General features: G+C 34.8%; 3 protein-coding genes across 3 annotated transcripts; 1 reads left to right on the forward strand and 2 right to left on the reverse strand.

Annotated features, from left to right (window-relative positions):
* Positions 1-6,456: 6,456 nt before the first annotated feature.
* Positions 6,457-14,711, forward strand: LOC122597256 (cytochrome P450 71AV8-like). Its single transcript, XM_043769871.1, has 3 exons — positions 6,457-7,380; positions 7,832-8,444; positions 14,671-14,711. Exons 1-3 carry the CDS (start codon positions 6,457-6,459, stop codon positions 14,709-14,711), a joined length of 1,578 nt encoding a protein of 525 aa, XP_043625806.1.
* Positions 14,712-15,554: 843 nt separating this feature from the next.
* Positions 15,555-16,915, reverse strand: LOC122597257. Its single transcript, XM_043769872.1, has 2 exons — positions 16,112-16,915; positions 15,555-16,052 (listed from the first exon to the last, which is right to left on the reverse strand). The coding sequence occupies exons 1-2, from the start codon at positions 16,913-16,915 to the stop codon at positions 15,555-15,557; spliced, it is 1,302 nt and encodes a 433-aa protein (XP_043625807.1).
* A 1,309-nt stretch (positions 16,916-18,224) lies between these two features.
* LOC122597258 lies at positions 18,225-18,986 on the reverse strand. The gene has a single exon (XM_043769873.1). It carries the CDS (start codon positions 18,984-18,986, stop codon positions 18,225-18,227), a length of 762 nt encoding a protein of 253 aa, XP_043625808.1.
* Between the last annotated feature and the right edge of the window lie 3,251 nt (positions 18,987-22,237).

Below are 22,237 nucleotides of genomic sequence, written 5' to 3' on the forward strand. Positions count from 1 at the left end.
AGAATAGCATACCCACTGAAGGTAAAGCCGTTTTGTTTTTAACAGCTTTTTCACTAGGTGGTGAAGTCGTCTGTGTATACGCCCTACTAAGTTAAAAAGTTACTCCTAGCTTCATGGTTTCAGAGAATGTGTTGTCTTCTGCTTCTTTATTACTCGTACTTCTAACCTGTGATTGCCTGTTTTTGGACTTGTCTGTCAATTTAATTTCTGTTGTTACCTGTCTTCTACAAAGGCGGTAATTAGTCGACGACAAATCGACAATTCACAATTCTATGATCCAATCTTGAAGTAATTGTAGCCTTGTAGGGAATCAAAATTCTCTTTGTCCACAGGACCGAATTTAAACACAACATTAACAAGAATTTGATTTTATTATAAACAAACACTAGTGAAAAAAAAGGTAATGGAGGAACCCTAGCCCCGGTACCACAATTGGATACCCATCGACCCACCCCGTATGAGCCATATGATGCCGGTAAAATACCTTCATCCTAATCCCCACATGATATGGGCACCCGGAATTAAGGATCGAACCACTTATTTAAACTTCACATATGGGTCTAAGCTTCATTGGTAACAGGTACCTTAAAAGAATTATTTTTTGTTCTTAGCGGGAATCGAACTTGTGACCTTAAGGTCATCACTCTCAATCGCTCTTTTTAGTTGGCGGGCAAGGTTTCCTACCCATGGGCTACTGGCTATCGGCTAAGGAGGTACAAAGTGTTTGCATTACCGCTAGGCTAATTCCTTGTTGGTAAACAAACACTAGTGTTTACATTGTAATTGACTAAACACTCTGTAGTCTATGCAGAATACCTATCTATTCATGATCACTCGATGGCTGCGAAGGTAGTTATTGCGTAAAAAGAATAGTTGGGAAAGCGGAACATTTCATAGACACGGCTTTTATTGTATTTACATAAGTTTGTTGGCCTATTAACCCACAAGGCCATGGGTGAAACCCGTTAAGTTGATAACCTATAATCGATCATCGATATGACCTATCACTTTTTATGACTTATCACCCCATTAAAACCTGAAATTATTTAAAGGGTAGTTAGTGAGAATGATAGGTCATGAAGGGTGATAGATCATAAGGGGTGACTGGTGATGTGATGATGTACCTAATAAGCTACGCCCTTAGCCTTATGGGATATGTCCTTTAAAATTTAAAAGAAAACTAAAAAACGGAGGAGGAAGGAAAAATGGGAAGGAAGGGAAATAATTAGTTAAGATTTGTCCCCCTGTCATTTTGAAAAGGGATTAGTTTCCTGGAATGTAACTATCTTTGATCGAATGTCTATAGTAGGAAAAAACTAAAGTTATGTGTATTATATGTAAGCAACTTGAAAAAATGTTTATTGTATGTAAAAAACATACGTGGCAACCATATACAGGTGCCACTTGTCAGATTTTAATTGGTTGAAACGAAATTCTTACATAAAATAAACATTATTTCAAAGTTGTTTACATACAATACACACAACTTTAGTTATTTCCTACTATAGACATTCGTTCAAAGTTTCTTACATTCGAGAAAACTAATCACTTTTGAAAAGCGGCTCTACAAATTATCTTTCTTTCTTTTATATATATATATATACAGGTAAAAGTTCATGAGAACCACTATAATATAACTTAATGTTCATATGTGATAGGTATATGTGAACATATTCATTCACATATGAACATAGATAATATTAAGTATAATTTGATATGTTCACTTAATATATATATATATATTAAGGTTCAATTGAGAATCATTCACTTAATATATATATATATACATGATAGAGATCAAATGAGAAGGTACCTTAAGGAAAGAAGGGAGAGAATGTTCGTTTTTTATTTTTTTTTAGCTTGTTTTTTTGAACTTTTTTTCATTTTTTCACTTTTTTCATTCTCTCTTTAATATGGATTGAAGCCCGTTAAGGCGAAACCTCTCAGACTATGGCGGAGCCATGATAACTAAGGGCGAAGCCCATTAGGTAGATCACCCCATCACCGATCACCCCCTATGACCTATCAGCCTCTATGACCTATCACTACTACCACCTACCCCTTATTAATATCCTTAAGAGCGAAGCCCTTACCGTACCCTTACATGTATAAGTTACTAACTCGGGTCAGAAAAAAAAAAAATTTAATTTTTTAAATTTTTTTTTATGGATTGAATTAGTTAAAACAAGAATGAAAAAAGTGAAAAAATAAAAAAATATCAATAACTCAAGCTAGAAAAAAAATAAAAAACGGACCTTCTCTCCATTCTCTCCTTAAGAAACTCCTCTCTGGATCTCTACCCTATATATATTATATATATATATATACTGGATCCATATTTAAATCTATGGTGTAATAGTGTAAGTGTAATCCAGATTTAAATGTATGGTGTATTTGTGTGTGTATATATATATATGAAAAAGTGAGTATAAGGCTGTTAGGCTTTCAACTTGGGTGAAAAACCTCTAATATGCTAATGTTTAATATGTTGAATAAATGATTGGGCTCTATATCTTTTAATGTTTTAAAAATTGGTATGTATCTTACGTGCATAACAACCTCATATCCACTTGTTCCATGTCGTTGAGGTTATGGGTACGTTTGGCACAAAAGCTTGGAGCTGGAGCTGTGGTTAGGGGCTTGGAGCTGGAACTTGAAAATAGGGCTACGGGTTGGGGCTTCTATTTCAACCCTTCTTACACAAGCTTTAATTTTAAAGACCTTTCAGGGCTTTTAAGAGCTTTTTGGAGCTGAGACTTTTGATTTCGAATGAACATCCAAACAAGGCTATAAGTTTAAAAGGGGATTATATTTAAAAACTTGGGGCTTTTAAGCTCAAACAGACACTATACGCAGAGGCAGTACCAGAAAAAAATCCCAGAGGGGGCAAAATTAAAAAATCCATGAAATATAAATATAAAAGGGGTCAAAATGTTAAAAACCTATAAGAAAATTTTTAAAATCAATAAAAAATTTAAAAATACATGACAAAATCTAAATTTTGAGAGGGGCCTTTGCCCCCTTTGTCCCCATGTGGTATCGCCCCTGACTATGCGTCATGTTTGCTAATAGTTTTTGATTTTGTTTATATGTGCTTTATGTATATAACCCGTTCTGATATTAGTCTCATTTGTATAACTTTTCTTTGATAGTTTGATTCCTTTCTAATTATGGGGAAAGCGTGTTCATTAGCTTTGGTTTTCATTTTAGATAGGAGTTTTTGTTGTTTTTGTTAACTAATAACTAAGGTGTCTTGTTGAAGATCAGCTTTGGGCGCATGGCAGCAACTTATAGAATAGAAGCATAATGTTTATAATTTGTTGTTCAACTGTGTGTTGTTTAAATATTACTCGTACATTTTATCTTTTTCAGTAGTTATTTTTCGTATAGATTTATTTTTAATAAATAATTACTTTGAAAAATATATATCATTGTTGAAGTTTTTTTAATGTGGTTGATTCTTTTTAAGTTTCTTAATAAAATAAGGTTGTTAATTTTGACCTAACCCGAAAAAAAATCATGTTAGAGAGGTTGCTTCGTTGTTTTACCAAAGATAGAAAAGGATCTCAGCCTTAGGCTTGAGAATCGAATCATCCTTGACCTCTACACGAGCTCCAATCACTTAATCCAACCTATTTAGTTAATTTTGTTTAAGTTATCTATTTAATCCTATTGTTTCAAAAGAATTGTTAACCCGTGCTTATTAATTTGTTGTCATACTTTGTTTTAAAAATAGTACTGTAAAAATAGGTATTTTTTCCCCCTAACCAACTATGGATCAGTGGTTAGAGCCCATGCCTCTGGAAACAGAGGTTATGGGTTCGATCCTCATGCCCAGTAAGGCTGGAGTTCCTTTTCTATCTATGGTAGAACCTGGAAGCAGTCTTTCTACCTTTGGTAGAGGTAAGGCTGTCTACATATCAACCTCCCACATACACCGTCGAAGACGGTATTGAGACCCAAAACCCGTGGAAGACGACATTGGGAATTACTTACTTACTTTTTATTTTTTTTTTCTTTTTTTTTTTTTTATCATCGTGCCGTGTCTCAGATTTTCTTTATATTTTCATATACGGGCCAATGGCTAGTTTAGGGTCATCGCATATATCAGTTTCACCGGTCAACGAGACATAACAGAATTAGACACATAAGTTCATCATTTTCTTTTTTTTTTTAGGTGAAGTAAGTTCATCATTTTCTTAAGCCAATGAAGAAATTTTTTTTTTTTTTTTTTTTTGAACGGCCAATGAAGAAATTTTAATATAAACCTATAAGGTCGAAATAATTTATTGCGAAAGTGGTTGCCTCATTCCGGTCCCTCTTAAACCCTCTTGACTAACAATAAAAATAACTTCGTATTACAAGCTGCAGAGATGCTCTATCATATAAAACGTTTATACCATATCATACTACATGACAAAACATTAATTACTTCTATTTTTATACTATATATAAGATATAAGACGTTTGGCCTATTGACTTTAATCATTTTTTCTTATCATATTAAATTTTATGGAAATTAGAATTACTTTATGATGATATCACCATTCATTTCCCTTTCCTACACCATATGATGCACCATCCGAAATTGATGGTCAACGAGGTCAGACGATGCCACTCAACGTCATTTGTACTAAATTATTGAACTTTATTATTTCTATCATTTTGAATTAGCGTAAAAATTAAAAAATGCTGACCTATCATGCCAGTACGATTCTCCTTAGGTAAAAGATTCGATTCTTAAACTACATAATACTTAAATCACCGGCCAAATTAAAGGGCCGATCGATGCTTAATTAACAAATAATCACCAGTGGTAACATATTAATTCATTAATTCTAAACTCTTTAACAACGTTCTTCCCAGCTTGAACGTTTGTATTTATCGGTTCAACTCAGACAGTGGGAGCATATTAGACGATGGGCTAATTAGGTTAAGATCCAACCCGATTGTCTAGCCGCACGTAATATGGTTCATTAGAGTTTTGAGATTGCTAATTTTATTGGTCTATCTATAGATATGATCGATCCCTTGTAATACATTGTAATCTCGTTAAGCGAGGCTCATCAACAGTGCCACCTGGCACTGTTCCATTAGTCTACTTACGTCCGTGTTATTATTCGGTTACTATTCGGATTTTACTATATTGGATTCCGTTAAGGTTTTTTTCTTTCGGTTTTTCTTGGTTTCTTACATAGTTTTTTTGCTTAGGCTAATGAAAAGTGCCACTGCCACATGGCACTGTTCCATTAGTCCACTTACGCCCATGTTATTATTTGGTTACTATTCGGATTTTATTATATTGGATCCCGTTAAGGTTACATATATGTTGGTCATCTTCTCCAAAAAAAACTTCACCATAGGGGAATTTTCTGTTTTTACGTCCAAATAGTCACTTTCAATGTTAAATATAGCCTCGACAATTAACGATAAAAAACTCAACACCCCTCTCCCATACCACCGCGACAATTCATGTCTAGCTCCTCAATGCCGCCTCCATGCCTAGCTCCATTGCCACTCTCCTAAATAGAATTGAAATGAAAGCCGAAATTAATAAATGGAAAAAATTATAGAAACTTTGAGCGCCAATTGGGTCATTGGTTATGAATTCAAACCTTCTTAAAATATAACAATATATCTACGGCATATTTTATAAGAAAAATGATAACTATACTTCTAGAAGATGTTAGCGTGCATTAAAAAATTATTTTTTTAATCAAAAGACCACTCTCAAAAGTTTTATGATAAAAACAATAATTAGTTTGGAAAAATGATCCTTACTGCAGACTTTACCTAAATTTAGGTACTGCCACATAAAAAAAATTTACATATTAAACCTTCGAATTTGACAAACATACACAACCCTCCCTGAATTTTACATAAACCCCCATGAATTTTACATAATCCTCCGTGCTTTACCTAAGATAGGTACCGCATGCTTTACCGATCCTTTCCCCAATTAGTTTATGTATGTTAACAAATTCGCATTAAAAATCAAGTTTATTGAATAGCTACTAAGTTTAGAACTTATTTTTTTTTTGAACAGCAAGTTTAGAACTTATTACTTGTACTTCTAATTAATCTAACCGATTAAGTTACTAGATACAGTACATCAATGTGATGGAATGACCCATAATTTGAATTCATTTTCCACGATGCAAATAGCCTTTGCCACTCATTTTCAAGGTGATCGCTTTGTTGGAAATAACTTCAATTCAAAAATCATAAACAGAAAACAAACAGCCAAAGATAAAAGAAGATAATAAATTTCATAAGGAGATTGTAAGAGAGTGTCTGGGGGAGTAAGGGATAGGTTGACTGACTGAGACCAATTAATATTTAAAATTTAACATACATATAGATGATAGATCTGGACATGTAACCAAGAACGAAAATGAAACAATGAGAAAAAGGCCTATAAATAAAGTCCTAAGAAATGCTTAACTTGTAACAAGAATGGAATTCCAGTATCCCATTTCTCTCCCCATTTTCATTGCTACTCTTTTCTTCTTCTTCATCAGTAGTATCATTATCCTCATTGTTGCTCGGATCGGAACCTTTGATCATAGAAGCAAAAACCATCCCCCACAGCCATGGAAACTTCCTATAGTTGGCAACATGCACCATCTTTTAGGAGAACAGCCACACCGAGCTTTTAAAAACTTAGCCGAAAAACTAGGACCAATTTTTCAGCTACAACTCGGTGAAATATCTGCTGTTGTAATCTCATCTCCACTTGTTGCCAAAGAAATTATGAAAACCCATGATCTCTCTTTCGCCGATAGACCTAAGCTTCTCTGTGCTGAGATAATCGGATACAATAGCTCAACCTTTGCCTTTTCCCCATATGGTAACTATTGGAGACAAATGCGTAAGATATGCGTTTTGGAGCTTCTAAGTGCGAAGAAAGTTCAGTCGTTTCAATCTATTCGTGAACAAGAGTCATTCATCCTTGTTGAACATGTTGCCTTGCAGAGATTCAAGAGCATCAACCTTAGTGAGAATATTTTCGTGATGATAAACACGATCATATCTCGCGTCGCGGTTGGGACCACATGCAAGGATCAGGGGACCCTTATTGCGCTCATTAAAGAGACTATAAACTTAGCTAGTGGTTTTGATGTGGCTGATCTATTTCCATCTATTAAATTGGTGCATCGAATTAGTGGCATGAGAAACAAGCTGATGAAAATACACGAGAAGATGGATAAGATTTTGGATAACATCATCTCCGACCATCAAGAACGTCGTGGTGGTGGTGGTGGTGGACTGCAGATCAACCGTGAGAATGAAGATCTCCTTGATGTTCTATTGAGGCTTAAATACGATGGTGGTCTTGAGTTTCCAATAACTTATGACAACATCAAAGCAGTCATATTGGTGAGTATTGTACTTCTTTTCAATTAACCACGTACTGTTGATTATGTACTCTAAAACTTTTACCCAATTCATACTATCAATTTTAACAAACTGTCAAGCATACTGTATTATTATTATTCGGGTTAAGTACGTGGAAATTTACCTAAGGCCGAAAGGTTAATTATAATGGGAGCCAACTATGAGATTCGATATATAGTGTGTTTAGAACTTAATATAAATGATCAAATTAATCATGTAACCGCCTAATCAAAAACTTCATACGTAAATCATATAGGTTGTCACATATACCAGTTACATGATGTGGACAATTTACCAAGTTGTCAACATATACAATATCCAAAACTCAATTTACTATATACATTTGGTCATATTTAGTTAAATTCCAGGATATATACTTATCCCTTATTATTCTTCCAAATCATGACGCTTTATACAAATGTGACACGTACAGGAAATGATTAGCGCAGGCACGGATACATCTTCAGTGACAATTGAATGGGCGATGTCAGAACTAATTAAGAATCCGAGAGTTATGATGAAAGCACAATCCGAATTGCGTGAGGCACTCAAGGGAAAAACAAAGATTCAAGAGTCGGATGTTCAAGTACTAGGCTACCTAAAACTAGTGATTAAGGAAACCTTAAGGTTGCACCCGCCTGTTCCATTATTGTTACCTAGAGAAAATAGGGAAAAGTGTGAGATAGGCGGATACCAGATCCCAATCAAATCCAAAGTTATAATCAATGTATGGAAAATAGGACGTGATCCAGATAACTGGGTTGATCCAGAGAGTTTCGTGCCAGAGAGATTCTTAAGTGATGATGAGAGTTCAATGAACAAGGTGGAAACAGATTTCGGATATCTTCCATTCGGTGCCGGAAGAAGAATGTGTCCAGGCATGTCGTTGGGATTGGCAAATGTGGAGCTTCCTCTTGCGATGCTACTCTACCACTTCAATTGGGAACTCCCGAATGAAGCGGCATTTGAAAGTCTTGATATGAGTGAATCTTTCGGGGCCACTCTTAAACGCAAAAATGACTTGGTTTTAGTTCCAACTCCTTATAATATGGATGCTCCGGCCGGTTTGTAAATAATGAATGAAGTCTTAATTATGGGAAATGATATTTGTACCACCACTTTTGATTGGTGTACCATAATGTACAACTTTTATAGCTTATTATATAAACCGGTAATGCATAGCTTTGATAAGTTTATCAAAAACAGTGGTACAAATATCACTTCCCCTTAATTATGTCTCTTTCTGTTCACCTTTTTATGAATTACTCCCTCCGTCTCAATTTAAATGTCACGTTGACTAACTTTAACCGTAAATAACTTTGTGTTATGTAACACTTGATATTAAATATATGAATGGATTGAGTTTTTAATGTACTTTTCGTTGATATAAGTTTCATCAACTACTATATAGTACAAACAAAGTTATTTACGGTCAAAGTTAGTCAACGTAACATTTAAATTGGGACGGAGGGAGTAATATAATGTCAGATCTATAGATAATGAAAAGGAGAATTCTCTTATTATCATGAGAACTAGGAGGTTTGGTGCGTGGCTTCAATTGTTGTGTTTAAACGGTCGGTTTGGTTTACTTACGTTGGACCTACTTAAAAATTCAAAAGAGAAAACGTGTGAAAAAATTAATAATTATTTGAAAAAAACAAAAAAATGTTTGTGCAAGAAAACTAAAAAAATCACATCAAAAAGTTGCAATATCAAATATATACATTTAGTTTGTGCAATGAAACGAAAACAAAATGTTTGAGTAAAAGTTTTCAATATGTTAGTTCAGAACACAAAAACAAAAAATCTATGAGAAAAACCAAGAAAAATCGAAAGAAAAAACCCCAAACGAGATCCGAAATGACAAAATCTAGATAGTGATACATGGTATAAGATGATCCAATAGAAAACAACACAAAAGCAAAAAAAACTATGCAAGAAACCAAGAAAAATCGAAAGAAAAAACCCCAAACGAGATCCGAAATGAGAAAATCTAGATAACGATACATGGTATAAGATGGTCCAATAGAAAACAACACAAAAGCAAAAAAACTGTGCAAGAAACCAAGAAAAACCGAAAGGAAAAAAATCTTAACGGGATCCAATATAGTATAATCCGAATAGTAACGCGGGCGTAAGTGGAGTAACAGAACAGTGCCACGTGGCAGTGACACTGTTCATTCAAAAAAGCAAAAAAATTGTGCAATAAACCAAGAAAAAACGAAAAAAATACCAATTTCCATGAACTTTTTTGTCAATTATCAATTCACCCCCTTCAGTTTAAACTAATTTTTATTTTAGCCCATTATATAATTATTATTTATCATTTAATTTGGAAAGTTTCTAACATATATTTGAGAAAAAAATAAATCTTTGTTAGGTTTTTTCTTAAGATGTTTTTGTTAATATATGAAATATTATGTTTTACTAAATTGAATATAATTATGAATGTAAAAACAAAAAAAACAAAAAATTATTTAAGGTATGGGGATGCATGTTTGTCATGGTTAGACATGACTAGACATGAATTAAACATTGAATGATGTAACTTAATATTATTGTTAAATGACTAGACATGATTGTCACCCTCAATTTTTTTTTTGTAAGACTAACATTTTGTAACTATTTATAGTCGCATTTGGCTCCGAATGTCTAACTGTTCTTGAACAGTGGCACATGTGGTAAGGCTGGCAATAGCTGATTGAACTTTCTGCCTTGAAGTCTGCCTAAGATCGATGCAAAAGCTTGTCTGCACTTAGTTAAGCAATCACAACCATGTTACCACCTGAATAAAAAACATAAGAAAAGTTCAACCAATGCAAAAATCTTCTTTTTTGATAAACCCGGCCTGAATTTGTGAAAATATAATATTTATTTTGCATCCTTTTGTAAACTATGCTAAAATGTGAATTGAACCTTTATAAGAAATGGGAAAGTAGGTAATTAGAGAGAATGTAGGTATTAGAACTATGAATAATTAATTGGTCAAAAGGTTAACTTTTCATTACATGTGGAGGTTTATATAGCCACATAAATTGCTATTAAACCCCTTGGATAATTATAAACAAGTACATGTCTAATTACATGATAAACCCTTATCTAAAACATAATAGACTCAAAGGACAACATAATTACTTAATTACAAAACGAGCACTACAAAATATAAAGCTAACAATCTCCCCCTTAGTTCCGTTTTGTGATTGATCATCGTTGAGCCTTCTTCTTTTTCCTTTGACGTCTATTTCTCTTCTTTGTTGATGATTCGGGTTTGTCATGAAGAAATGTTTGGTCTTTAAAGGCTCTCTTTTTGTACTCGCTCTTCTTTCCCTTCCAATACTTCTTTGGGACAAAATGGTACTTTGGATTCTTAAACATTTTGTGAAGGCGGAGACTTAGGCTTCTTGCGAAATAAGGAAGCTTGGTATAAAGTGCGGAAGCTTGGCTTGTTGTAAATTTGGTGTGAAAAATGATTTGTCATTTTAGCTCCCCCTCAAATTGAGCAAATTCTTCGGAGCAATAAATCATCTTCAAAGCTTTCATTGTGCTCCCCCTTAAATGGGCAATCTATTATGCTCCCCCTCACAAAGACAATCAATATCAACCTTTAACACATTTCTCCCCCTCATGATGAACATGTATAGAATGTTCATCATGCAACAATGATTGATAGCCTAAAAGGTGAATGAAAAGGTACGATTATGAAGTAGCGTCTCAATTAAACATGATTTGAACGGGTTGTACACTGAAATGTGTACAAGCCAAATCACAACCACCTACTTGGATCCAGACATTGGAACCCATGTAAGGGTGGGTCCAACTGGATATTTGAAAAGAGAAGTAGGAGGTTGTGCACAATTAAGCAATTTTTGCACACGAGGGTGAATGACTCGTGGTACAAATTTAAACAACTCAGGGAGAGAGTATTTAATGTGAGTGCTTTTTGGTTTTGGTTTGGGTTTAGTATGAGAGATCCAGCCATATTGATCTCTAGAATGAATGCTTCCGGTGGTGGGATCCTTGAATATTTGCCAATGGCTGTTTATAGGCTTGAAGGGAGGTCTAGTCTTGCGAGGTGTGTTATATGGGTTCATTTGCTTGAGAGTTTGATGAGGTTTAGGTAGAAGGATTTTGGTTTTGGTGGAATGAGGGTCTTTTGAGAATTTGGGAATGGTATGAGCTGGTTTGAAAGATGCTTGTGGGTGTTTATTGTTTTGGTGAGATGTTTTGGTGTAGTGATGATTTGTTTTGGTGTTGGAGGAAGGATGTTGCTTGGTAATGGTTGATAATATTGGGTGATTGTAGTTTGGTTGGGCATTTGAAGGAATGGATTTTGTTTTAGATGGAAAACATGTTTGCTCATTATTCCTCGATAAAATGGACTTGTCTTGCAATTCACGATTGAGCTTCGAAAGTTGTTGTTGCAAAACAAGTTCTTTAACTTGGGTTTCGAGGTTGGTTTCAATGAGCTCTTTGTGAGAAATATCCAACTCATTGGTTAAATTGAGAATTTTTAATTGCAATTGATTATTTTCTTTTTGAAAGCTTTCCATGATTGACAAATTGAGATCAGTTGCAGATTTGAGCACTTTATACTTAAATTTGAGTTGGTCAACTTCAGATTTGAGCTCTTTGTTCTCTGACTTGAGTTGGTTAATGAGACTCTCATGTTCCTTGCCATGCTCTCTGAATTCCTCGTAAAATTCCTTAAACTTTTGATACATTTGAACGACACAAGCATGATTATTTCCTCGGAAACATGAACAGTCTTTACGGTTATGAAAATGATATGACTGCATGCTTGGTTTAAGGTTTATTTTTATGGTTGACATTTTGAAAATGAAACTTGATGACAACTCAATGAAAGAACAACCACTCAACAATACTCAACAGAAACCGGTTTTGAGGAATGGATTCACTAATACCGTTATTCGAATGGAAGTACAAATACCGATTTTCGCAAACACAATTGGAAAGAGTTTTTGTTAACAAAATGATTAATGTAAGAACAAATACCGGTTTTGGAGTAAACCAGGTATTAACACATTCAAAACAACCTCACACCACAATGCTTTAGCAATACCGGTATTCAGTGATTAATGCACTAATACTGGTTTTCGGGGAAAATCTTGAAGATTATAACGGTTTGGAAATTGGAGAATAGAAGAACAAATACTGGTTTTGGAGTAAACCAGGTATTAAAACATTCAAAACAAAATCCCACACAGCAATCCTTTATTAATACCGGTATTCAGTGATGAGAGCACTAATACCGGTTTTCGTTGAAACACTTTAAGATTATAGCGAGTTGGAACTTAGTGATTAGAAGAACAAATACCGGTTTTGGAGTAAACCAGGTATTAGTACATACAAAAGACAAGAGGAAACCCGGTATTACAACAGTTATTCAAAACCGATGAATCCCGGTTTTAGTACATGCAAAAACAAAAGAAAACCCGGTATTACAACTACTATTCAAAACCGAGATGAATCCCGGTATTCAGGTCAGAAAGTAAAAAAATTCAAATTTAAGGCTTTGTGATTTGAGTTAGCATTTGAAACTTTATGGGTGATGTTTTAGGAAGGTAAGGAGTGGATTAAAGTAAGAAATTCGTTTACTTTAACAAGTATAGAGGATAAAGATCAAAGCTTTCGGTTTTGGGATAAAAACACAAAATAGCACACAAGATGAACAAAATCAATCCATGGATCTTTCACACGATGTGATTTTGCTCTGATACCAAATGTAAACTATGCTAAAATGTGAATTGAACCTTTATAAGAAATGGGAAAGTAGGTAATTAGAGAGAATGTAGGTATTAGAACTATGAATAATTAATTGGTCAAAAGATTAACTTTTCATTACATGTGGAGGTTTATATAGCCACATAAATTGCTATTAAACCCCTTGGATAATTATAAACAAGTACATGTCTAATTACATGATTAACCCTTATCTAAAACATAATAGACTCAAAGGACAACATAATTACTTAATTACAAAACGAGCACTACAAAATATAAAGCTAACACCTTCTTTATCAGCATCGATGTTGTACAAAGAATCGAAGACGTATTTTCACACGCCACACGGATTTGGATCTGTGGCGATCCAAAGTTAAATTGCAGGTTTTTTGTGAATATGTACGTCAATCTATCTATATGATTTAGTTTTATGGATGAATTAGGTTTACGTACGGATATGATTTCCTTGAATTTGAATGGGATGGGAAAGAGTCCCTAAATTTTGGGATGATATAAATTTTGTTGATTAAAGTGTCTTTTCTTTATGATAAAACCCTTATATGTTTGAAGTTATATAATAACTTCTGAAAGTTTGTAATCTATGATCTCCACCTCATCGTTCTGAAATTATACAATAAGTCCTTGAATTTATGTGAACTTAGTTGTGCGTACAGGATAGCTTCAAGTTAGTTAGCCTAATATTATGTGAATTTAGTTACCATGTTTGATATGATTTTTTAATTTGAATCTGATATCCTAAAAGTATACTTATAATAACAGTTATATTATTATTATTTATGGTAATAATGTTAAAAAGATGTTGTAGGTTATGGATTAACTGCCTCTGTTAACTCGATAGCATTGTCATTGTCTTTGGGTTGTTTTCTCAGGGTACACATGGATTAATGGTGTTTGATATGGAGTCTGAAATCTTTTTTACACTTTAACTTTATTGCTATGTCATCCATTCATGTATTTGTATCTACTAAGAGTTATCTAATGCACGCACTGGAACAAATGGAGCAACTTTGTATTACTATTTTTTAGTGTGTAACATATGAAGGTTATTCGATCTTTGCATATCTGGGAGACAGAATGTAGGACCTTTGCATGGATACGTGTATAAGCTTATGAAAAAATATGTACTATATCTATTGGGGCTAAAATGATGCTAAATGGATTGGAAGATAAAGCATCAAGATGCTAAATGTTAGTTGTATATAGTAATATATGTAGATTGCTTTCATGGCAACCTCATGCTCCAGGTGAAAATTCTTTCACTAAAGTATGCATATTATATTGTGTGTTGTACTCTAGAGGTTACGTGTTTTTGAAAAGATTAAACCATTTTGATTGTTTCATTGACCCGTTAGCAGCTAGCATGTATCTTCTGGGTATTGGCTAATATATATTTTAAGTGTGTGAGTTTTTTTTTTTTTGGCAGGACGATTAGGCTTGCTCTTTAGCAGATAAACTGGAAGGATTCTACATCGCCATATGCAAAAATAGTTAATTACTTGCGGTGTTGACAAACAATAGATTCAAGTTTGTATTTTTTTTATTCATACTGATTGATTAGGTACAAGACAATGATAAAATACTTTTTTATGAAATTAACCTCTTGCATACTTTAGTTTAGTTTGGGTAAGGAGGTAAAACTCTTCTTTTTTTAGAAAATAGTTATGTCATTATATTTCAATTACAAAGAGTTTAATATAACAGTTACAAATATTGTAGTATTTCACTGTTTCTTAGGTTAAAATATTTGTTTCATTAATATAATTAGGGGGTCTTATGCAATGAAATATAAGTCAACAATGTCATTTCAGTATAGATAAGACATAAATCAAGTTAACCCATTCATACGTAAATGGGCTGAAATTTTTTTCAAAGAAAAGGCTGAAAATTGTCATTCTGATTTATGATGGTAACATGCTTCTCTTTCGAAAGTAGTTGTTAATGTTTATGTATTATTTTCTCAATCGTTTCTGGTCAACTTTGTCTTTCCGCCAACTGACCATGAGAATCTACCATGGAAACTGAAAGCACATAGATCCTTGGTGAACAGAGAAGAGAAGGTGGTGTTCCAGTATCTACTAAGTCCTATACTTATAAGAACCTACTTTTAACTCACTTCTAACACTATTCATCACTTTTAGACACACCAAGAACACCCCCTCCTTATAACCCCTACTTCTAACCCACTTCTAACACTATTCATCCATTATTATATTATTTCATTTTTTATTTTTCACAAAATTAAACAAACACAACCTATTATAAATAAAACACATTTTATTATTAGAAAACAAATTACAACACTTATAAAAAACATAAAACACATTACATTTATTTAAAAACTTAAACATAAATTGTGAAAAAAACACATTAATATAAGAAAAAGAAACTTGACATCAACGTTGACGGCCGTGTTTCGGGAGGTTCCAAACATGTTCAACCAGAGCATTGCGGAGTTCATGGTGAGTCCTTCTATCGCGCAACTCCCCGTACATACGAAGCTGCGTTGAACACCTTTCAGACCACGTACGAGTTGGGAGGACAGTGTTAGCTATCAACTCTTCTTCAAACTCTGTAATTGCGCGCCCGTTATCTTCAACGATCATGTTGTGAAGAATGACACAACATAACATGATACGTTTTATCTTGTTCACACTGTAGGACCGGGCTTGTTGCTCAACAATCTGCCAACGACCTTGAAGAACCCCGAATGCTCGTTCGACATCCTTCCTTGCAGCTTCTTGGTATCTCTTGAACTTGCTGGATTTCGGCTCCATCGAGCACTTGAAAGACTTGACAAGAGTGGCCCATTCAGGATAAATACCATCTGCTAGGTAATATCCCTTTACAAACCGTTGGCCATTCACTTCAAACTCTACTTTAGGAGCCCTGTCCTGAAGCAAATCTTCGAACAAATCTGATTCGTTAACAACATTAATGTCGTTGTTCGAACCAGCAGGGCCAAAGTAAGCATGCCAGATCCACAAATCATAGGAAGCATGATTGTGGGATGGCCCTTGTCGCCTCGCGTGTACTGCCCTTGCCATGCCACCAGACAGTTCCTCCACCCCCAATGCATGCAATCTATGCTACCAAGCATACCCGGAAAACCATGGACCTCCTCATGTTTAGCAGTCAGACGCCGGATATCTGCTTCTGTTGGCCTTCTCAAGTACTCGTGTTGATACAGTTGTATCACACATTTGCAGAAAGCGTCTAAACATTGGTACCCTGTATCTTGCGCTATTTGCAAGTACTCGTCCAAAGCATCAGCCTTATAGCTATAAGCTAACTGGCGAATTGTAGAAGTGCACTTCTGGAAAATGTTAAAACCGGGTCGACCAGCACAATCCGTCGGTGCTTTGTGGAAAAACTCAAAGTGGTTCGGTAGCGGTTGAACGCTGCTAAAGGAGTGTATATCCCACACTATGCGGAGAAACATTTCCTTTCGCATTCTAAACCTTCTACGAAACATGTCGGGTGGGTAGGTGCAGTTAGGTGCAAAGTAATGCTCGTATAAAAGTTTTGCAGCACCAAGGTGATCTCGATAAATCACCCTTCTAGGTACCTTGGGTGCTGAAGAACTTGAAGCTGCCTGCCTTTCGTTTTCTTCTTCCTCGAAGATAACGTTAAGACAAGCGGTTATGGCATCGGGACTGAAAACTGCATTCATCTGGGAAACAGCCCGATTTATGGATTCATATTCGGTTGCTTCAAAATCAGAGCTAGAGGAAGAGGATGCTGATGAATCAGACATTTTTCTGGGGTGATAGCTTGAGATGGTTTAAGATAGATAGAAGTGTGTATGTTTGATAGTTTGAAATAAAAGGTTAGTGTGATAGTGGTATATATAGGAGGAGAAAAAAAAATTAAAAAATCATGAAACTAGCCGTTGGATTTCAAATTTTATTTGAAAAAATCTTTTTTTTTTTTGTTTTCAACGGACAAAACCTTAAGCGGGTCCCACCACAAGCTCTTCTACCGCGTTCGAAATGGGACGCACAAGCCAGACGCAGCGCTTAGACGCGGCGGTGCTAGTAACGTCCGAGACTCTAGCGCGTCCGATGCCGGTCAGACGCGTTATAAGTATCGGCCTAAAGAGGAAGGAGAAAAATTTTATGGTAAAAATGACGCCAATTGGAATATTAGGAAATTAGCCTACTATTTCCATGGGATTCTTTTTTTTTTTTACGAAGAGGGTAAAATATTGACAATTAGTGACGTCAACTTTGCAGATAGCACAACCTTGTCAGGGTCTAATTTGTCAGGAAAAGAGCAAAGCATATACTCGTTAGGGGGGTGGGAGTGGTTTCCCCAACCCCAAAGTTCCCCAAATATCCACATCACCATCTTCCAATAAAAACTCTCCACCTCAAACTTCCCCAATTCACCCCAAATCATCCCAAAATGGTGGCGCCACTCATCCCAACCCCAATTTCCACATCATCTTTTTTATTTCCATTTATTTTTACTTAACAAAATCACAAATTATATTAAAATTAAAAAACATACCCTTTTATTATATTAAAACAAAGAAACATTACATAATACTTAAAAAAAAAAATTACATAATACTTAAAAACAATAAACATTAAATAATACTTAAAAAAAAAAAGAAACATTACATAATACTAAAAAAAAAACTAATCATCGAGATACGCCAAATCTTGAGCCCATACGTGCTCCGTAAGATCATATCGAAGGTGATGGTGAACTTCTTCGTCAATCAACTCCGCATACACACTTTCATCGAACACCGGTTGCACTGGCGGGTCCATTATATGGACCGGTGAGATTGCCCTCACGTCCCTCTTAATGATCATGTTGTGTAAGATAATACATGTATGAACATACTTTTCAATTTTGTCTTTCGTTAGAGGTCGAAGAGGTCGTTGAAGAATTTTCCATTTACCTTTGAGGACACCAAAAGCTCGCTCAACATCTTTTCTGGCCGCCTCTTGCAATTTCTTGAATCTTTTTTCCTTAGGGTCGGTTGAATACGGGTATGCTTTAACAAGTGTTGACCACTTGTTGTAGATCTCATCACTAAGATAGTAGCCACGTTTTTAATCTCGGCCATTCACGTGGAATGAAGAATCCGGAGCCGTTCCGTTACGCGCTGTGACATACAAATCGGATTGGTTCAACACGTTGATGTCGTTGTTCGACCCCGGGACACCGAAAAAAGCATGCCAAATCCACAAATCTTGTGACGCGGTGATTTCAAGCATAATAGTTGGACCGTTGTGGTCACCCCTCGTGTATTGTCCTCTCAAACGTCTAGGACATGCCGACCACTCGACATGTGTGCAATCGATGCTACCAAGCATCCCAGGCATATGATGTCGAAGCTCGTGGGCCTCGAAGATGCGTGCAACGTCGTGTGACGTCGGCCTGCGTAGGTACTCTCGGCTATACAACCGAATGATGGCGTCACAAAAATAATCAAGGGTCTCTCGTGCGGTTCTGGCTGCCATGCACAAGTACTCGTCATACTCGTCTGGTGCGTTACCCGTCGCGAGTTGCCTAACGGCGGATGTGCAATTCTGTATCGCCGTAAAACTTTTTCTTCCTCTTGCATCGTAACGTTCTTGGAAATACGGGAAGTTTGCTTCAATGTCGCGCATAATATCTAAAAACATGGTCTTGTCCATTCGAAACTTCTTTCGAAAGTAATCGTCTTCGTATTTTGGTTGTTGAACGAACCAATCGTTCAAAAGAGTGGCAAGACCAATTTCCTGACGCCGGTCCGTATACCGTCGAGTTTGAGGAGCACTAGAAGTTTCCGTATCTTCAAGAAAGTGTAACGCGTTAACAAAGAATTCCATAGACTATCGTTTGACTCGTCGGGAGAGTCGCTCGAATTATCCAAAATACCGGAAGCCATATTTTTTGGTGTTGGGTGTAAGAAAATAGTGATGAAAAGGTTGGGGTGTTTGAATTTTATAAAAATGTAGTGAAAATGAGAGTAGTTGTGTGTTGTTTTGGGAAGAAAAGAGTGTATATATATAGAGAAAGAGGTAAAAGAAAAAAAAAAGGCAACGGCTAGCTTCCCCCGCTCCCCTCGCCACGTGTCCAGCCACCATTGGTTCCTTTCCTGCGCGCGGGCCCCACTTCCCATTCTCTCTCCTCGGTGAACCTTCCCCGTTTTCGGCCAACCTTTCCCCACCCCGACCCACCGGCGGCGGTGTTCCCACGCGGGGCCGGGGTTCACCGCGCCTCACCCCACATCCACTCCCACCCCTCTTAGCAAAGTTTTATTTGTTTCATAATGAAATATCATGTCATCTGGATCACCCAATGATGGTCTTCAAATTGGATCTTGATGCATTCCTTCATTGAATTATCATGTCATATATCTACTTAAAGTATACATGAACAATATGTACCCTACACTTTTTGTCATTATCTACTGTATCTTTTTTTTTTTTAATTGATTTTTTGTTGATGATGTTGATTTCGTATATGGAACTATGTCTTTCATTTTGATATTAAAATGTGCATTAAAAGGTTTGTATTTCTAAACGATGTAGCATTTTGGTCTATTTAAATTATTCTATTTATTTATTTATAAATAATAATAATAATAATAAGTATTATCAGTTATGGAAGGATTGGAAGGTTTAAAATATGACGAAGACAAAAAGATGAGGGCAGCAAACATGAGTTGACTCTATTAGTCTTTTACTATTCTATAATTATAGTCATCGATTTTTCAGGGAATATTATAATACTTTCTTTATTTAGTTTCTCTTTTTAAGGGTACTTTCTTTATTTAGTAGTACAAAACGCTGAACGGATCCAAGTGTCTAGCCTAGTAGTCCAGTGGGCCTTGTGTTTGATTAAGTTATTGGTTTCTTTTTATTTTTATTATTTTTATTTTAAGAGAATGTTAAACTTTTACCTTATATATAAAAAAATACTTTTAAATTTTTATAATAAATATACAACTATTTAATACATTTTAACTACAGACTTTAAGGTTGCATTTAGCAAAACTCTTTTTTTTTTTAATTATTTTTATTTATCATTTTTCTTATGTCATTATTTATGAATCTAACTAAGTTTGTATTTCTTGGACTAATACTCACACGATGCGGCGATAATGCTGACAGCGTGGTGACGGTGACGTCTGATATCGGGGGTGAATAATTAGGTTATTTATGTAAAAGAGTGGTGTAAAAATTTCTTTGGTGACCACTTGTTTTTTTTAAAGAGATTAGTATCTTGGAATGTAACGAACTTTGAATGAATTTCTATAGTGTGAAATAACTAAAGTTGTGTTCGTTGTATATAATTATCTTTAAATTATGTCTATTGTATGTAAGAAAATATATCCGACCAATAAAAAACTAACAAGTGGCAGCTATATATGGTTGTCATATATAGGGCTGTAAACGAACCGAACGAACACGAACGGGACCTTGTTCATGTTTGTTCGTTTAAATTAACAAATGGTTCACGAACAGATTAACGAACAAAATGACTTATTCATGTTTGTTCGTTTGTGTTCATGAACGACTATTCACGAACACAAACGAACGAACACTAATGAACGAACACAAATGAACGAAATATTTATAAATTAAGTATTTTTATTTTAACTTTTTCTTAAATAGTTAGGTATTAATAATATATATTATATATAAAGCACATATTTATATTTGTAAATGAACATAACGAACAAATGTTCACGAACATAAACAAACTATTGTTCACGAATATTGTTCACGAACAATGGTTCATGAACATAAACGAACGAACGTTCACGAACAGATTATCAAATGTTCACGAACGTAAATGAACGAACGAGAGCTTTGTTCATGTTCGTTCATTTAACTAAACGAACGAACACGAACGAACTTCCCGCTGAACGGTTTATGAACTGTTCGTGAATTGTTCAGTTCGTTTACAGCCCTAGTCATGTATGCCTTTTTGCATATAATAGACATAATTTAAAGATAATTACATAGAATTAACACAACTTTAGTTATTTCACACTATAGACATTCGTCCAAAGTTTGTTATATTACGCTATACTTGACCCTTTTTTAAACGGATCTTCTAATTGACACCACCCAAAAAAAATAAAAAAATCTAATTGCACTTCACGCTCCACATTTTTTATGATTCCATTAATTTTTGTGGGAGAAACAGAGGATATATTTTTTATGATTCCATTAATTTTTGTGGGCGTAACAGAGGATATATCTCGAGTGTGGAACGTGCAAAATATTAATAATCAAAAATTGAAAATTAAAAATTTTCAAAATTTACTTCTACTTAAATAATTATTTTAAACTTAATATCTGATTTTAGGAATTTATACAAAACTTATTGATTTCTAATTTTTTTTTTTTCTTGAAAGTGAACTTTTTGAAATATCTAAATTACTCTTAAATACTCATCCAAATCATGATAGTCTGTTATTTTAATCAAATCTGGCTATATACCTTTTTGAATATATAGTATATAGAGAGAAACCCCAAGTGAGCTCCAAATCACAGGGAATTAAAAACACGAATGATTTGCACGCGTTAAGGATTGATTTCTTGCCCTTTGGGGAAACCCAAATGACGACTAATTTTGATTGTGGTCTCTTGTACAATTGACTCTATAAGAATATATTAGAAAGCTATTTATTAACGTTAACATAACATTAATATAAGAAACCAACTGATTCTTGTCTCTGAAATATGATAAAGTCTTTTGACTTTCGAAGTAAGAGCCAAATACATACAAAAGAGAACAAAAAGTATGTCACTTAAATGTGATACTCCCTAACCATAGTCCCTTTCGTAGTACTGCTAGGGCTTTGAAAATTCAAATGCATAGCTAGGTCACGTCGAGGAAAATTTTCCGCTAACTCCTAACGAATTCAAATATAAATGATAACTAACATTATAATAAATAACAAAATCATAGTATAACAAAATGCATACCGTATACTATAGCAATTATTATAGTTAACTGATGATTCGTGAAGCTCTCATAACATTTTTTTTATAACAAGTTAGCTGATTAGTTCTTCCTATATATATATATATATGACCCTTATTTTGAGAACTTATTTTTTTTA

This window comes from Erigeron canadensis, chromosome 4 (genome assembly GCF_010389155.1).
Source record: "Erigeron canadensis isolate Cc75 chromosome 4, C_canadensis_v1, whole genome shotgun sequence".
NCBI lineage: Eukaryota > Viridiplantae > Streptophyta > Magnoliopsida > Asterales > Asteraceae > Erigeron > Erigeron canadensis.